This window comes from Plecotus auritus (assembly GCF_963455305.1).
Source record: "Plecotus auritus genome assembly, chromosome: 3".
Taxonomy (NCBI): Eukaryota; Metazoa; Chordata; class Mammalia; order Chiroptera; family Vespertilionidae; genus Plecotus; species Plecotus auritus.
Window position 1 is genome coordinate 95,727,377 of NC_137772.1, and position 16,110 is coordinate 95,743,486.

A 16,110-nucleotide genomic window follows, 5' to 3' on the forward strand; every position below is an offset into this window, starting at 1 on the left:
GCGTTTGACACATACACAGAAGTGTGCACCTACAAATACATACTCACTCGCCCACCCACAACGCACCACAAACACAGGCGCACGCGAACTCACACACCTCTCCCGCTCATGCACGCACACCACACACAGGCGCGTAACACGCGAGCTACAAATGCTCTACGCGCACACGCTTACATCCCGTGCACACACCCTCTTGCGCACGCACACATCACCTTGCACAGGCACGCACCGCGCGCACACGCTCACACCCCGTGCACACGCCCTCTTGCGCACGCACAGACCCTGGCGCGCACACGCTCACGCGGCGAGGGCGGGGCAGGGAGGGAGCGGCCGCCAGTGCCCAAGCCCCGCGTGGCCAGGAGAGGGCGCGGTGCGGAATACCGCGGGCGGTGCCGGAGTTGTTTGCTGGAGCCGGGACGGGGAGACGCTGGCAGCGAGCTTCACCGGGTCCGGCTGCGCTGGGCTGGGCGGCCCGGAGGGAGCGCGTCCTAGGTCACGCTGGTGCCCGCGAGTGGAGCGCGGCGGGGAGCGCGCCATGGACCCCAAGGCGGGCGGCGGCGAGGATGATGATTGTGTGGACTCGGGAGCCGAGACCGGAGGGTGAGCCGGGCCGGGCGGTGGGTGGGGGGCGCTCTGTGAGTTGCGAGGCAGCTCTTCTCTGGCCTGAGACCTTCCGGGACCCCGCGGCAGAGCCGGAGCCGCTTCGGCTGAGCGAGGGGGCCCGCCCTGCCAGTCCCGAGCCCACTTCTACCCCAAAGCCGGAGGGGCATTGGTGAGCCCTGAGGGCACGTGGTTCATGGCTGCCCCGGACAGGACCGGCCCACCCCGGGGGAGGAGGAGAGTGAAAGGTTCAGAGTACCCCACAGCCCTCACACCAGCCCCTCCTGCACTCCGTTATCACTAAGATGATGTGGAGTGCCAGACAAATGTAGTGTCCCCTGTGATCGTCGTTAGAGAGACAAGAGATGCTCTTGCACCTGTTTCGACCTTCCATGAGGACTTTCTTGTGGCTCAGGAGCCCCCTGGAGTCCGGGATGGGGGCTCCTGGATGAGGAAAAGAGGTTAGGACACCTGGCACCTAAAAGTCTTTCAGAAATCGGCTAAGGGGATGGCATTTTTAATTTTATGGCTTTACTGTGCTTGCTGAGACATTCTCCCCTTCCCCCAACTTTTCCACTCTGCCCCCCCCCCCCACACCGCCGCCGAAATTCCTCACCTCTGTGTGTACCTGTCCTACCCGCAACCTTTTGCCTTGGGTACAGGTGGGATGAAGATGGCGGGATGAAGACATATTTAAAGCAATGTCCTCACTTCAACAGACTATTATCCCAAACCTTTGGAGACTAACTAGCCCTCTCCCAACAAAACCGGTTTCCTGAATGTCTTTAAGGAGATAAAAGTCGTTGTAAAGGTTCCCACCCAGCCCCTATCTCTTGAGGATTTCCCTGTGCAGAGTCAGCCCACATCCAATGTCCAGGATGCAGTACAGACCCAGGAGGAAAGGGTGTATTTTCCTATTTGGAGGAACCCTGGGGGAGGGCTGGAGCTGCTCAGACAGCCTTTATCCTGGAGTTTGGGGAGGTTTAGACTAATCTCAGGGGTTGGCAACCAGGTGAGGGCGGGAAGAGAGTCCAAGCCCAGAATGGACATAGGGTTCTGACCTGACCCCAAGAAGGGCTCCCTACTGGCCTCTCCTTCTTTGCAGTCCCCACTGCCATTGCTAGCCCAAATCTGGGATGTTACGCCCTAAAGCAGGGGTCCTCAAACTTTTTAAACAGGGGGCCAGTTCACTATCCCTCAGACCGTTGGAGGGCCGGACTATAGTTTTTTTAAAAAAACTATGAACAAATTCCTATGCGCACTGTGGGCCCGGGACGAGTCCGCTGCTAAGCAGGACAGGCAGCGGCACCTGGCGGGCCGGATAAATGTCCTCGGCGGGCCGCAGTTTGAGGACCCCTGCAAAGCATCTACCCTTCAATGGTCTTCCAAACTTGTGATCATCTATGGTTCACTACAGAACCCAATGACATTCCAGTGTAGTAACCTGAGTCCGAATATTGAACTCCCTTGCTTCCCCCCCACACACACTTTGTATATGTGGCCTTTATCAACTTTAATTGAAGATCCTTGGCTTTTTTCTCCCTAGTGCCTGTAGTTAGATGGACCATGAATAGAAGAAAGCAAGTAAAATTAACCAGTGCATTATCAGCTGGGTTAAATAAAGCACTGACTAGTCCATTTGTTTTCAATTTGCAAAGCTCACCTAAAACATTTTTTCCAAAGGCTCTCTCTTGAGAAGACACTAGAGAGGAGTCTCTAACCCTCTTCACCCATTTAATACCACCCTGGGATCCCAAAAGCAGCATCACAGCCAGGGCTCCTGGGAGGGGCTTGCTGAACACGCTGATACCAGAGCTTCTGTTCTCTGCCTGTCATGAAAGTGTGCAGTTGTAACAGGACATGATTGTTTAAAGAATTCTTATAGCCTCAGTAGCAACCTTAAATTGAAGATACAGGTAAAAATGCCCTGTGTTTAAATAAAATAGTTTCTGTGTACACTGTTTAGTCTAGTATCTGCCTACATATTCACATATCCCTTGAAGTAGTTTAGTTATCAAAAAGCTGTTCATAATTTCCCTGCTTTTCCAGAGCTTGCCCCCTCTTACCCTTTCTAGCTTCTTATAGCTGCCTGTTGAGACTATGTATCAAAAGTTGAGAAAGCACTCAATATGTTTGCTATAGTTGTTTTTGAAGTGCGAATCTGGTCATGTCTCTTTCCCATTCAAACTTTTAGTGGCTCTGTCATCTATAAAAGGCAAAGAGCTCAGCATGCCCTATAAGTCTGATGTTATGGCATTCCTCTCTCTCTGGCCTTGTTTCTTGGCAGGTCTACCCTTATTTTTTTGCTTAGACATTGTCTTTTGCTTGAAATGCTACCTTTGCTGTCTGACCCATCTAATACAGGCCAAAACTAAACGCAAACTATATTCTTCTGTGGTGATTGATGTCATTTTGAAACTCCCATTTTCCTATTGAAAACCAGCCTTGTGCTTTTGTGTACTTTTTGTTAGAAAAAACTGGCAGGTCAGCTGTTGACAGTTGTGAACTATCTTAAGAAATAGAATTCCTTAATAGAGGGACAGGCAATGCTGTAAACCCAAATAAAAGACAGAATAAGCAAGACAGTCTCTCTATATATATGTATGTATATGTGTGTGTGTGCGTGTGTGTGTGTGTGTATATATATATATATATATATATATATATATATATAACTCTAATATGCAAATAGACCGAATGGCGTAACAACCAACCGAACATCCAGTCACTATGACGTGCGCTGACCACCAGAGGGCACGCGCGGAACATGGTGGGCATCGGCAGCAGGCGGCAGAGCGTGGAACATGGTGGGCGTTGGCCATGGTGGGATAGTGGAGCAGATGAGCAGGGGTGCCAGACCAAGGCGGGGTGCCGATCACTGTCATTGGGGTGAGCCTCTGGTGGTTACTAAAAATTCTTTACTCCATGTGCCACGGTCCCGCCTGGCGCTCGCACCCGCTGCTAGCACCAGCTCTAATCGCTAGGCAACATCAGCGAGGGTGAGTGGCGGCTGCAGGCCCTGATAGCCCCTCAGGGCTCCTCTAGCCTCTTTTGCTCCTGAGGGGCGATCGAGGAAGCAGCTGCTGCTCGCACCCCCTGACGGTGTGTGAGAGCGGTGGCGGGAGCGTGGCTGCCGGCAGACAGGGGACCAGGGGCCGTGGTGGGAGGGGCCGGGTGGGGTGTGGGTGATGGGCCAAGACCTACCCCTGTACCCACCACAGCTTTGCAGTCCACAGTTCCTTTCAAGGTGCATGAATTCGTGCACTGGGCCCCTAGTGCTTTATAATGGGTGTTTCATTAGTGATAGTCTCCCAGATTCAGCCTATAAACCACTCTTCCAAATACGACAATACTTGATGGATTACTTTCATTCAAAAGTTTGATCTGACATTAATGAACTTCCACTTAACAGTCAGTTGGCCCCAAGCTTCTGGAAATATATGGCCTGTCAATGAAAGGATATCCAGCCTAGGAAAAGACTTGTAAGAGATTATTTGAGCTAACTGATGACAATTGTCAGGAAGCAAACTCTCAAGGGATTAAAAAAAATGCTCAGGAGAATAGCAGTTTTGTGGCTTATTTTATACATCAAAATCAAAGGAGGACACATAGGAGGGTTACATGAAATCCATTCGGTAGATTTAGGGGGCTGGAGAAAGCAAAGTGGGGAAATCTCTGAGACTGGATAAAAAGCAAAATGGAGAGACACATACTTCTTTTACATTGGTGGGTCAGGATAGTTAACATTTACAGCACATAGAGATGTTATGTGGGGAATAAGATAACAATGTGATCTTGTGCTGGCCTTTGTGCCTTCCAGAGGTTTAGAAAAGAAAATTACTCTGACATTTTAAAGGTATGTTATCTTAGATCAGGGGTGGGGAACTTCCAGATCGCAGGCTGTATAAGGCCCTCGGAATCATTTGATCTGGCTCTGCCCAAGGCACTATGGGTGAGTTGTTTGACCAAATATAGCAGACTAACTTTTAAGTTGATAATTTTGTATGGCCCACAAATGGTGCTATAAATATCCAAATGGCCTTTGGCAGAAAAAAGGTTCCCCACCCCTGTCTTAGACCATAGACAATTTCAAAGGTAAAGATTTACGTTTGACAAGGAAGCTACAGGCCTAGCACATGACTACCTACCATGACCCACTTTTACTTAGGAATTTTTATGTTCAAGCCTGTTACTGTTGTAACTAGCTAGTTGATATTAATAATAGGAAAGGAGCAAAAGGGAGGCCAGATATTATAAGCACAGTCATACTCCACACTCCCCAGGGAACAACCAGTCCCTTCCCTACAGATCACTAGGAGAAAGGGAAAATTGAGGCATGTGCAGTAAAGTTGGGGTGATGTATGGAAGATACTTGCCTGTCAGTCTAGCCTAGAGAACCATGGATTCGCTAGAGGGGATGGAGACACTGCATTTTAATCTTATAAGATTAAATTCCCAAGGACAAAGCAATTCTCTCTTTCATTCCTCTTGCTTCACTCCTGCTTCCTTGCACTTGCCCGTGTGCTAGCCTGCCATGTGGACCCCACACACAATGGACTGCAGCTGGAAATACAAGCTAAGCTAGCCTGATGCTGGACTGGACTGTGCAAATAAGGGACAGAAACTCTGGACAATGGCTTTAACCTTAGCTCTGCTGATAACACACCTGAGCTTCTTCCTTGGCAGAATGGAGGGAGATGGGACCTTGGAAACTCATGGGTTTAATTCCACACAAATAAATGTCACCCATTCTCTTTTGTGAGTCTCAGAAAATTCCTTTTCTCATGACATCACAAGAAGCCCACTTCCATCAGCAACAGGTGGGACACGAGGAGCACCCCACCAATAGCAAGCCCATCCTGTGTGATTACTTTCGGTCTCTTGAGTTTGTAAGGCCTTTCATGTAGGCCTCTGCTGAGCGTGTCAGGTTTGATTTGTTGGTCCTTTTTCGAAAGCCACGGGTAATACAGATGCAGTTGCAATAATCGGGTTATTATCTACAGGAAAGAAGCAAAGGGGAGATCAAATAATATAGACATGCCATTTATACCACTTTGCCAAAAAGCTGCATTTAACACTCTCCAAGTCTGTTCCCTGCTGATTGATGGGGGAAGGTGTTGGAGAGTGGGAATTTTTGAGCACTCCAGAGAGGCTGTGGACTATGCCCAGATAGGGTTGTCAGTGCTGACACCAGGCCAGGCCTTGAGATATGGTCTCATGGCCCCTTTCCCCTTGCACCTCACAAAATAGCCTTGCAAGATAGAACACTGTCAGCTTTCTAAAGAACAGGATAACCCTGTAAATGACATGGTCATCAATAGCATGGCCCTGACATTATTTGGGAAAAACTGTTTTGTCTTGGGTTACTTACTCTGCAAAAACAGGATGTGGTTAATGTGCTTAAAAGTGGTCTTGCACAAAGGGTTGGGGCTGCTCTCTGACCTCCCCCAGGAGAGAGGGCAGTTGCCGGCCGGCAATAAAGGCTCCCTAAATTTTAATTTGGTCTGGACTCCAGTGGTCTTTACTCCCGTTCGCTCCACAACAAAGGAACTGGACAAAGGCAGTTTACCAGCCATGGGCAAACTACGGCCCGCGGGCCGGATCCGGCTGTTCTATCCGGTTCTCTTGCTCTCCCCTCTGCTCCTTTACTTTGAATTTATATTAGTTCACACAAACACTCCATCCATGCTTTTGTTCCGGCCCTCCGGTCCAGTTTAAGAACCCATTGTGGCCCTCGAGTCAAAAAGTTTGCCCACCCCTGGTTTAGACTCATACCCAGTAAGGTCTGAGTGCCATGGGAAGGTGCCTACCTGTCTCCCAGTCACACCTGGGATGGGCGTGGCCTCTGCAAGTAAGCAAAACGTGAATACTTAAACTTCTAATCAAAAGAGCGTTCTCTCTTGTAGGGAGCGGATATAGGGTTAAGCCTCCGACTGACCTGCTGGCAAAGCCGCAAACAAGTTCCAGCTTAGAGGGCACAGCCCTCTTAGCATAATTAAGCTTGATCTTGTGACTGCTCCCTAGATCTTTCCTGGGTAGCTAATGGGCTGTGGTGCTGCCAAAACAAGTGAAACTTATAAGAACATTGTAAATTACCTTGTTTACCTCTGACTATAAAATAAAGCATCAGCTTGCTGTCTGGATCTGTTCTGTGATCTCAGTCAGGCACAGAAGATCCCCCTAGACCAGTGGTCGGCAAACTCATTAGTCAACAGAGCCAAATATCAACAGTACAACGATTGAAATTTCTTTTGAGAGCCAAATTTTTTAAACTTCAACTTCTTCTAATGCCACTTCTTCAAAATAGACTCTCCCAGGCCGTGGTATTTTGTGGAAGAGCCACACTCAAGGGGCCAAAGAGCCACATGTGGCTCACGAGCCGCAGTTTGTCGACCACTGCCCTAGACTCAGCTTATTCTCTTTGTCTTTTCTTCATCCTTCGCCAGCCCTCCCTCAGGCTCGCCGAACCCTTGGCTGTGCTGGCACGGTTCTCTCTCTCTCTCTCTCTCTCTCTCTCTCTCTCACTCTCTCTCTCTTTCTTTCTCTCGGTTCCTCTGACTCATGTGGTCCTGGCCATATGGGACTCCACACAGTGGGCTTAAATGCACTTAGATGCTGCAACATGGAGCAGAAGCTCTGGACACTGGCCTTGCTTTTGGAACCCCAGCTGTACCTCTTTCAGGACTGGTTAAGGGGCATGGGACATTGCAACCCGAGGAATGTCACTCCACACAAATAAAGCCTCTTGACACATATCATTCTCTTGTGGGGGCTTCTGAAAATTCTTATTTCAGGGGTACCCCAAGAACCTTGCTCTCATGAGCAACAGGGATTCTCCAGTAACAATACCCTGCCCTTTATCTTTGGGTGCCCTCTGATTAATACTTACTGTGATTTAAGAGGTAGCAATTCAGGAGTCTAGAGTTTATAAACAGGTGGATGAGCCCTAACTGGTTTGGCTCAGTGGACAGAGCGTCGGCCTGCGGACTCAAGGGTCCCCGGTTCAATTCCAGTCAAGGGCATGTACCTTGGTTGTGGGCACATACCCAGTAGGGAGTGTGCAGGAGGCAGCTGATCGATGTTTCTCTCTCATCGATGTTTCTAACTCTCTGTCCCTCGCCCTTCCTCTCTGTAAAAAATCAACAAAATATATTTAAAAAAAAACAACAGGTGGATGAAACAATAGGGGAAATACATTTTAAAATGGGACAGGTTTAAAGGAGATAAAAAGAAATCTTGTATAGAAGACAAGCTTGACCTATTATCTTTGTGTTCAAGGTGGAGCTAGTTAATTAAATTACCATGGCATCTAATTCAATGGATTGAGTTAACAGATGTGGTCCATGATGCATTGAACTGATGTTTTACAGAAATGTCAAGATCAGTTTTACTGAAATGCCAAAATCAATTCTTATGCCAAGATTTTCCTGGAATAGAGAATTTAGGAAGGTACCCATTATATACATACTAGAGGCTCGGTGCACAAAATTCCTGTATGGGTAGGGTCCCTAGGCTTGGCCAGTGATCAGGGCCAATCGGGGCCTTCTGGCTGCCGGCCGGGGCCTTCCTTCATTCCGTGCCACTCCCTGGTGGTCAGTGCACATCATAGCAAGCAATTGAACTCCTGGTCTCCTGGTCAAACTCCCGAGGGGACACTTTGCATATTAGCCATATATATACATATATATATATATATGGCTGCTAACAGTGGTAAACTATTTTAAGTGCAGATCTTTTTATATATGATTCCTATATGTATAATTATAATTAAAATACAGTCAAGGGATTGCATCTAACTTTCTGTTCATTATTGGCACAGATACTAAAAAAATGTAGTATTTGGAAATCCGTCCACTGTATGTGTCAGGTATGTGAAAATATATAATCCTTGTATTAATATTCTGCTCATCTGTATTATGTGTCTATAAATTTTTCATCCAAAAATTCATAGATTCACCTTTCACGCTTTACTCTGGCAGAGTTGAAGGTGTTATGCAGAGCCAGCTGGGTAAATTCTTAGGATGTTATTCCCAAGATAGGTGCCCTATTGCTGTTCCCTCTTCCTCTAAAAAAGCTTGGGAGTACATAGCCCTCCAGAGATTGAAATTGTTTGAACCTACTTAGTATGCATAAACTTGTTTTAAGTTTTACAGTTTGTCTTTCATTGGCAGTATTTCCAGTAAATAACTTTGTAGGGTATTTGGACTGTATTTTAAGAGCTATACAAGGTTCATGCCTTGATTCAGTCCCTGCTCTGCTTCATGATAATTTTCCTAAGGAAAAGAAGTATCAAGTTGTATTATAAATATCTTATTGCTGGTGTGCTTTGCAAAATGAACAATCAGGGACAATCATATAGCCAACAAGAGAGAAATGGTTGATTAAATTATAGTTAATCACTTTCTCTAAAATTGTAACTACAGGAACTATGCAGCAGCAGCACGCTATAAGAGTGTTCAGTGAAAAGAGCAATTTAAAATTGTATCTCCAGTACTATGGCAACTGCATACAAATTACATGAACAGGACCAGAGGCTGGAAAGCAGCATGAGAGTTTAGGTGACCTTGTGTTGATTTCTGTTTTGATGGTGGACAGGAATGGAAGATGGGGTGATGAGTGAGACTGCAGAGCAGGGCAGGGGCCATCAGTAATGGGAAGAGGGGTTTATGCTATATAATATATCAAGCTTGAACTTCATCCAGAGAGATACGTGATCAAATTTGTACTTTGCAGAGTTTCACTGACCTAAAGGGTGAGAATGACAGTCAAGCGACTGAGCAGTGCCAGGCAGGCCTGACCCAAGCAGTGCCTTTAGACATGAGAAATATGGGAAGGTTCCTAGCAGGGGCATTAGGTATGCTAGCACCTGTTCTAAAATTCTGTTGCACTTTAAGATTCTTGAAATGTGTTTCAAATGTAAATTTCATTCTAAATACATTTCCATCTGTATGCAGATCTTTAAAATGTATGCATATGTGAAACGCATCTGCCTCAGGAGTATTTGGAAATCCTAGCTGAAAATACTGACAAATTTTTAATAATAAGGTAAATAGCCCTATCACACATTCTTATTGAATGTTTTATTTGAGTGATCATGAAATTTCTTTAAAATCTGTCCATCTTAAGATGATCATATTATAATGGGATTGCTTTTCTGTTGTATCTACTACAGTGAATGTTTGTTGTGTATCATTGCATTTATACAGTGTTATATTTCTAAGTATTGTCCTAAAGTTTATTTATAACCTGCCTGATTCCAAAAAACATGCAGTGCACCAATACTGGGGTTCCAGATCCTAGGTTTCAAAAGATTCCTGATCCTTGACTCTCCTTTCTCTTTCATTTCCCTTAGCCACTGTGTTGCCATGCCCTAGCCAATTCCTCTACCTTCTAACTTCTTCCTTCCCACCACCCTGCACACATAGTTCAAGCCCTTATCATTCCTCGCCTCCTGTTCTCCCTACAGATAGTATCCCTTTAGTTTCCTAATCGGTAATATAAAAAATTGGATGAGATCTAGGAGAATGCAGTTAGTAATATATAAAGAGATATGCAAATGTTAGTAGTTTGTTATTCTTTCCAGTTTTAGAATTCAGTGATTCTATGACTAACTGTACTTTTTTTCTTCTATTTTCTTCCTCTACCAGTAAGTCAGTGCATCATTTTGTGTGAGAGATGCAGGTTATTTTAACTAGTAAGGCGCATGCTCCTTATGTTTTTTAAAAGTTTTACATATACTGTGCTTTTTTAATGTGCTAAGAAACTCAGTGGAGTGAAAATTGGATGATTCAAGAAGGACACTATGAGACTAGTAAATAAAAGGAGTGCAAATCTATAGAATGTAACATAACTAATCACTTAATTTGCATAACTATGTCCCCTAGTTACCACTTAGCAGAATAATCCCTGCATGCCTGAGAGATTAATTTTCTACTGAGAACAACTTTGGGATACTGGGGAAAGAAAACTAATAGCTTCTATACCAATAAGTTGCCAGAGAGGGAAGCCTTAACAGCCATATAAGTAGGGCAGAAGTTTAGTAGAGAGTAAGCAGGCAGGTCCTTGGCCAGATGCCCATTTGCACAGAGGCTGAATGCCAGCCGCTGATTTCTTAGCATAGAGACTGATGGCTAATTTCACCCTGGCCCTTAACCCTGCCTTTTCCTTTCCCCAATCACAGCCTATATCCTGTTACTGTACTGTGCAGCACGAATTGTCCTTAGATGGAACTGAAATCAGTCAGACATCATGTGCCTTTGTGTTTCCTGATGGCAGGCCAGACCTTGAACATGGAAGTCCTCACAGCCAGCGTCCCCACTTACACTCCCCAGGGTCCACCATTCCTATGCACAGGAAGATCTGTCCAAGGTGTGGTGATAACATTTGAAGGGTATTATTTGCAGTGGTTTAAACTTCTGGGGAGTCATGACCCCTTTGAGAATCTGTTGAAACTTTGAGGCTTTTCCTTAGTAACATAAGTGTCCATTCAAAAATTTGCCAGGAAATTTAGATGGTCCAGAATCTACCGGATCTCCAGTCTGGGAGAGTCACAAAGCCAGTATGAAGGACCCCTGATATTTTTTCTTTTCATTACAGTTGACATTCAATATCATATTAGTTTCAGGTATATAGCATAGTGGTTAGACAATTGTATAATTCACAAAGAGATCCCCATCCCTCTCCCCCCATAATTCTAGTACCACCTGGCACCATACATAGTTATTACAGTATTATTGACAATAGTCCCTATGTTGTACTTTACTTCCCTGTGACTATTTTGTAACTGCCAATTTGTATTTTGTAATCCCTTCACCTTTTCAATCAAGCTCCTGCCCCACATCTGACCTGGCAACCCTCAGTTTATTCTTTTATCTATAAGTCTGTTTCTATTTTGTTTGTTTATTTTGTTCTTTAGATTCCACATATAAGTGAAATCATATGGTTTTTGCCTTTCTCTGTCTGACTTATTTTACTTAACATAATATTCTCTAGGTCCACCCACATTGTGAATTGTAAGATTTCATTATTTTTTAAAAATATATCTTTTTATTGATTTCAGAGAGGAAAGGCGAGGGAGAGAGAGATGGAAACATCAGTGATGACAGAATTATTATTTCGACTGCCTCCTGCACGCCCTGCACTGGGGATTGAGCCCACACCCGGGCATGTGCCCTGACCGGGAGTCAGCCATGACCTCCTGGTTCATAGGTCGACACTCAACCACTGAACCATGCTGGCTGGGCAAGATTTCATTCTTTTTTATGGCCAAGTTGTATTCCATTGTATATATCTTCTTTCTCCAATCATCTATTGATGAGCACTTGGGTTGCTTTTCAGATTAGTGCTTTTAAAAAAATTTATCTTTATTGTTGAAAGTATTACAGATGTCCCCTTTGTTTTTTTTCCCCATTGACCCCCTCCACCCACACCCACCTTTTGATTTCTTCCAATATATATCCAGAAGTGGAATTGCTGGATCAAAAGGTAGGTCTATTTTTAATTTTTTTAGAAACCTCCATACTGTTTTCTATAGTGGCTATACCAATTTGCAATCTCACCAACAGTGCAGGAGGGTTCCTTTTTCTCTACATCCTCACTAGCACTTGTTGTTTGTTGATTTATTGATGATAGCCATTCTGGCAGGGGTGAGATAATATCTCATTGTGGTTGTAATTTGCACTTCTCTGATGATTACTTGAACATGTTTTCATATGTCTGTTGGCCATCTGTATGTCCTCTTTGGAGAAGTGTCTAGTGAGGTTCTCTACCCATTTTTTAATTGGATTGTTTGTTCTTTTCGTGTTGAGTTGCCAGCAGTGGGTGCGAGTGGCGGTTGCCGACCTCGATTGCCCCTCAGGAGCTGGGGAAGGTGGAGAAACCCTGAGGGGTGATCGGGCCGGCAGCTGCTGCTCGCATCCGCTGACGACGCTGAGTGATCGGGGCTGGTGCCGGGCGCCAGCAACGGGTGTGAGCAGTGGCTCCAGAGCTGGCAGTAGGTGCGAGTGGGGCCAGCGCTGGCAGCAGGTGTGAGCTCCAGGCAGGACCGCGGTGCACAGGAGCAAAGAATTTTCAGTATCCACCAGAGGCTCACCCCGATGACAGCAACCAGCAGCCCGCCTTGGTCTGGCACCCCTGCTCACCTGCTCCACCATCCCGCTGCGGCTGACACCGCCATGTTCCGCACGGGCCCCCTGGTAGTCAGTGCATGTCATAGCGACCGGTGTTCTGTTGTTCTGCCGTTCAGTCTATTTGCATATTAGCCTTTTATTATATAGGATCTTATATTTAAAACTTTAATCAATTTTGAGTTTAATATGATGTAAGAAGGTGATCTAGTTTCATTTTTTGCATGTATCTGTCCAATTTTCCCAACACCATTTCTTGAATAGACTATCTTTATCCCACGGTATGTTTTTGCCTTGTATATCAAATATTAATTGGCCATAAAGGTGTGGGTTCATTTCTGAGCTCTCAATAATGTTCCATTGATCTATATGTCTATTTTTATGCTACTACCATGCTGTTTTGATAACTACAGACTTATAGTGTATTTTAGGTATTAGGTAGCAGGTATTTTTCCTCAGAATTATACTAGTGGCTATTCAGGGTCTTTTTTGGTTCCATATAAATTTTGGAATTATTTGTTCTAGTTCTGTGAAAAATACCATTGGTGTTTTGATAGCGATTGCATTGAATCTATTTAGATTGCTTTGAGTAGTATGGGCATCATAACCATGTTAATTTTTCCTATCCATGAACATGGTACTATATATGCTTCCATTTATTTGTATCTTCTTCAGTTTTTTTTCTTCCATGTTTTATAATTTTCTAAGCACAGGTCTTCTGTCTCCTTGATTAAATTTATTCTTAGGTACCTTTCTGATGCATTTGTAAATTGGATTGTTTTTTAGTTTTCTTTTCCAGTAGTTCCTTATTGGTGTATAAAAATGCAACCAAATTTCTGAATATTAATTTTGAACCCTACTACTTTACTGAATTCACTTATCAGTTCTAGTAGTTTTTGGTGGCATCCTTTGGGTTCTCTACATACAGTATCATGTCATCTGCAAATAAAGACAGACAGTTTTACTTCTTTCTTTCCAATTTGGATGTCTTTTTATTTTTCTAGTTTCATTGCTGTGGCTAAGACTTCCAGTGCTATGTTGAATAAAAGTGGTGAAAGTGGGTATCTTTGTCTTGTTCCTGATTTTAGCTTTTCCTCATTGAGTGTGATGTAAATTGTGGATTTCCATATGTGGCCTTTATTATGTTGAGGTATGATCCCTCTATTCCCATTTTATTTTATTTTTTTATTTTTTATTTTTTTTATTAAGGTATTATATGTGTACATATCTTACCATTGCCCCCCCCACCCCACTCCCATACATGCCTCACCCCCCAATGTTTTGCATCCGTTGGTTACTCTTATATACATGCATATAAGTCCTTCAGTTGATCTCTTATTTCCCCCACCTCTCCCTAACCTTACTGCTGTAATTTGACAGTCTGTTTGATACTTTACTGCTTCTTTATCTATCTTTTTGTTCATCAGTTTATAATGTTTTTCATTATCCCCAAATGAGTGAGATCATGTGGTATTTTTCTTTCATTGACTGGCTTATTTCACTTAGCATAATGTTCTCTAATTCCATCCAGGTGCCTACAAATGGTAGTAATTCCTTCTTTTTTATGGCAGCATAGTATTCCATTGTGTAGATGTACCATAGTTTTCTGATCCAGTCATCTGCTGACGGGCACTTAGGCTGTTTCCAAATCTTAGCTATGGTAAATTGTGCTGCTATGAACATAGGGGTGCATATATCCTTTCTGATTGGTGTTTCTAGTTTCTTAGGATATATTCCAGGAGTGGGATTACTGGGTCAAATGGGAGTTCCATTTTCAGTTTTTTGAGGAAACCCCATACTGTTCTCCACAGTGGCTGCACCAGTCTGCATTCCCACCAGCAGTGCACGAGAGTTCCTTTTTCTCCGCATCCTCGCCAACACTTGTCGTTTGTTGATTTGTTGATGATAGCCATTCTTACAGGTGTGAGATGGTATCGCATTGTCGTTTTGATTTGCATCTCTCGGATAATTGGTGACTTTGAGCATGTTTTCATGTGTCTCTTGGCCCTCCTTCTGTCTTCTTTCGAAAAGATTCTATTTAGGTCTGTTGCCCATTTTTTTATTGGATCATTTATCTTCCTTTTATTAAGTTGTATAAGCTGCCTGTAGATGTTGGAGATTAAACCTTTATCAGTGATAACATTTGCAAATATGTTCTCCCATACAGTGGGGTTTCTTGTTGTTTTGTTGATGGTTTCTTTTGCTGTGCAAAAGCTTTTTATTTTGATGTAGTCCCATTTGTTTATTTTCTCTTTGGCTTCCATTGCCCTAGGGGCAGTATCAATGAAAAAGTTCTTTTGGCATATGTCTGAGATTTTGCTGCCTGTGGATTCCTCCAGTATTTTTATGGTTTCCCATCTTATATTTAAGTCCTGTACCCATTTTGAGTTTATTTTTGTGTATGGTGTAAGTTGGTGATCTAGTTTCATTTTTTTGCATGTATCTGTCCAATTTTCCCAACACCATTTATTAAAGAGACTGTCTTGACTCCATTGTATGCTCATGCCTCCTTTGTCAAATATTAAATGCGCATATTGGTTTGGGTCGATATCTGGATTCTCTATTCTGTTCCATTGATCTATATGTCTGTTCTTGTGCCAGTACCAGGCTGTTTTGAGGACAGTGGCTTTGTAATACAGCTTGAAATCTGGTATTGAGATCCCTCCTACTTTATTCTTCTTTCTCAGGATTGCTGTGGCTATTCGGGGTCTTTTTTTATTCCAGATGAATTTTTGGAGAGTTCTTTCTAGGTCTGTGAAATACGCCGTTGGTATTTTAATGGGGAGTGCATTGAATCTATAGATTGCTTTGGGTAGTATGGACATTTTAATGATGTTGATTCTACCAATCCATGAACATGGTATGTTCTTCCATCTGTTTACATCTTCCTCTATCTCTTTTTTCAGTGTCCTGTAGTTTTCTGCATATAGGTCTTTTACCTCCTTGGTTAGGTTTATTCCTAAGTATCTTAATTTTTTTGGTGCGATGGAAAATGGGATTGCTTTTTTAGTCTCTCTTTCTGTAAGTTCACTGTTGGTGTATAGAAATGCCATAGATTTCTTGGTGTTAATTTTGTATCCTGCTACATTGCCGAATTCATTTATTAAGTCTGTTAGTTTTTTGATGGAGTCTTTCGGGTTTTTTATGTACAATATCATGTCATCTGCAAATAAGGACAGCTTTACTTCTTCCTTTCCAATTTGGATGCCTTTTATTTCTTCTTCTTGTCTAATTGCAGTGGCTAAAACTTCCAGTACTATGTCAAACAGGAGTGGTGAGAGGGGGCATCCCTGTCTTGTTCCTGTTCTTAGGGGAAATGGTTTTAGTTTTTGCCCATTGAGTATGATGTTAGCTGTGGGTTTATCATATATAGCTTTTATTATGT

General features: G+C 43.7%; 1 protein-coding gene across 3 annotated transcripts in view; it reads left to right on the forward strand.

Moving 5' to 3' along the window:
- The first annotated feature begins 309 nt into the window (after window positions 1–309).
- Window positions 310–16,110, forward strand: part of FAM124A (family with sequence similarity 124 member A) — a 111,158-nt gene continuing 95,357 nt past the window's right edge. The window contains exon 1 of one of the 3 annotated variants that reach the window (XM_080659552.1): window positions 310–600. In XM_080659552.1, the coding sequence (XP_080515678.1) occupies window positions 564–600 (37 nt within the window). In that variant the 5' untranslated portion in view covers window positions 310–563. The remainder of the gene's footprint in view (window positions 601–16,110) is intronic. The other 2 variants (XM_080659551.1, XM_080659553.1) reach the window with 2 other exon arrangements.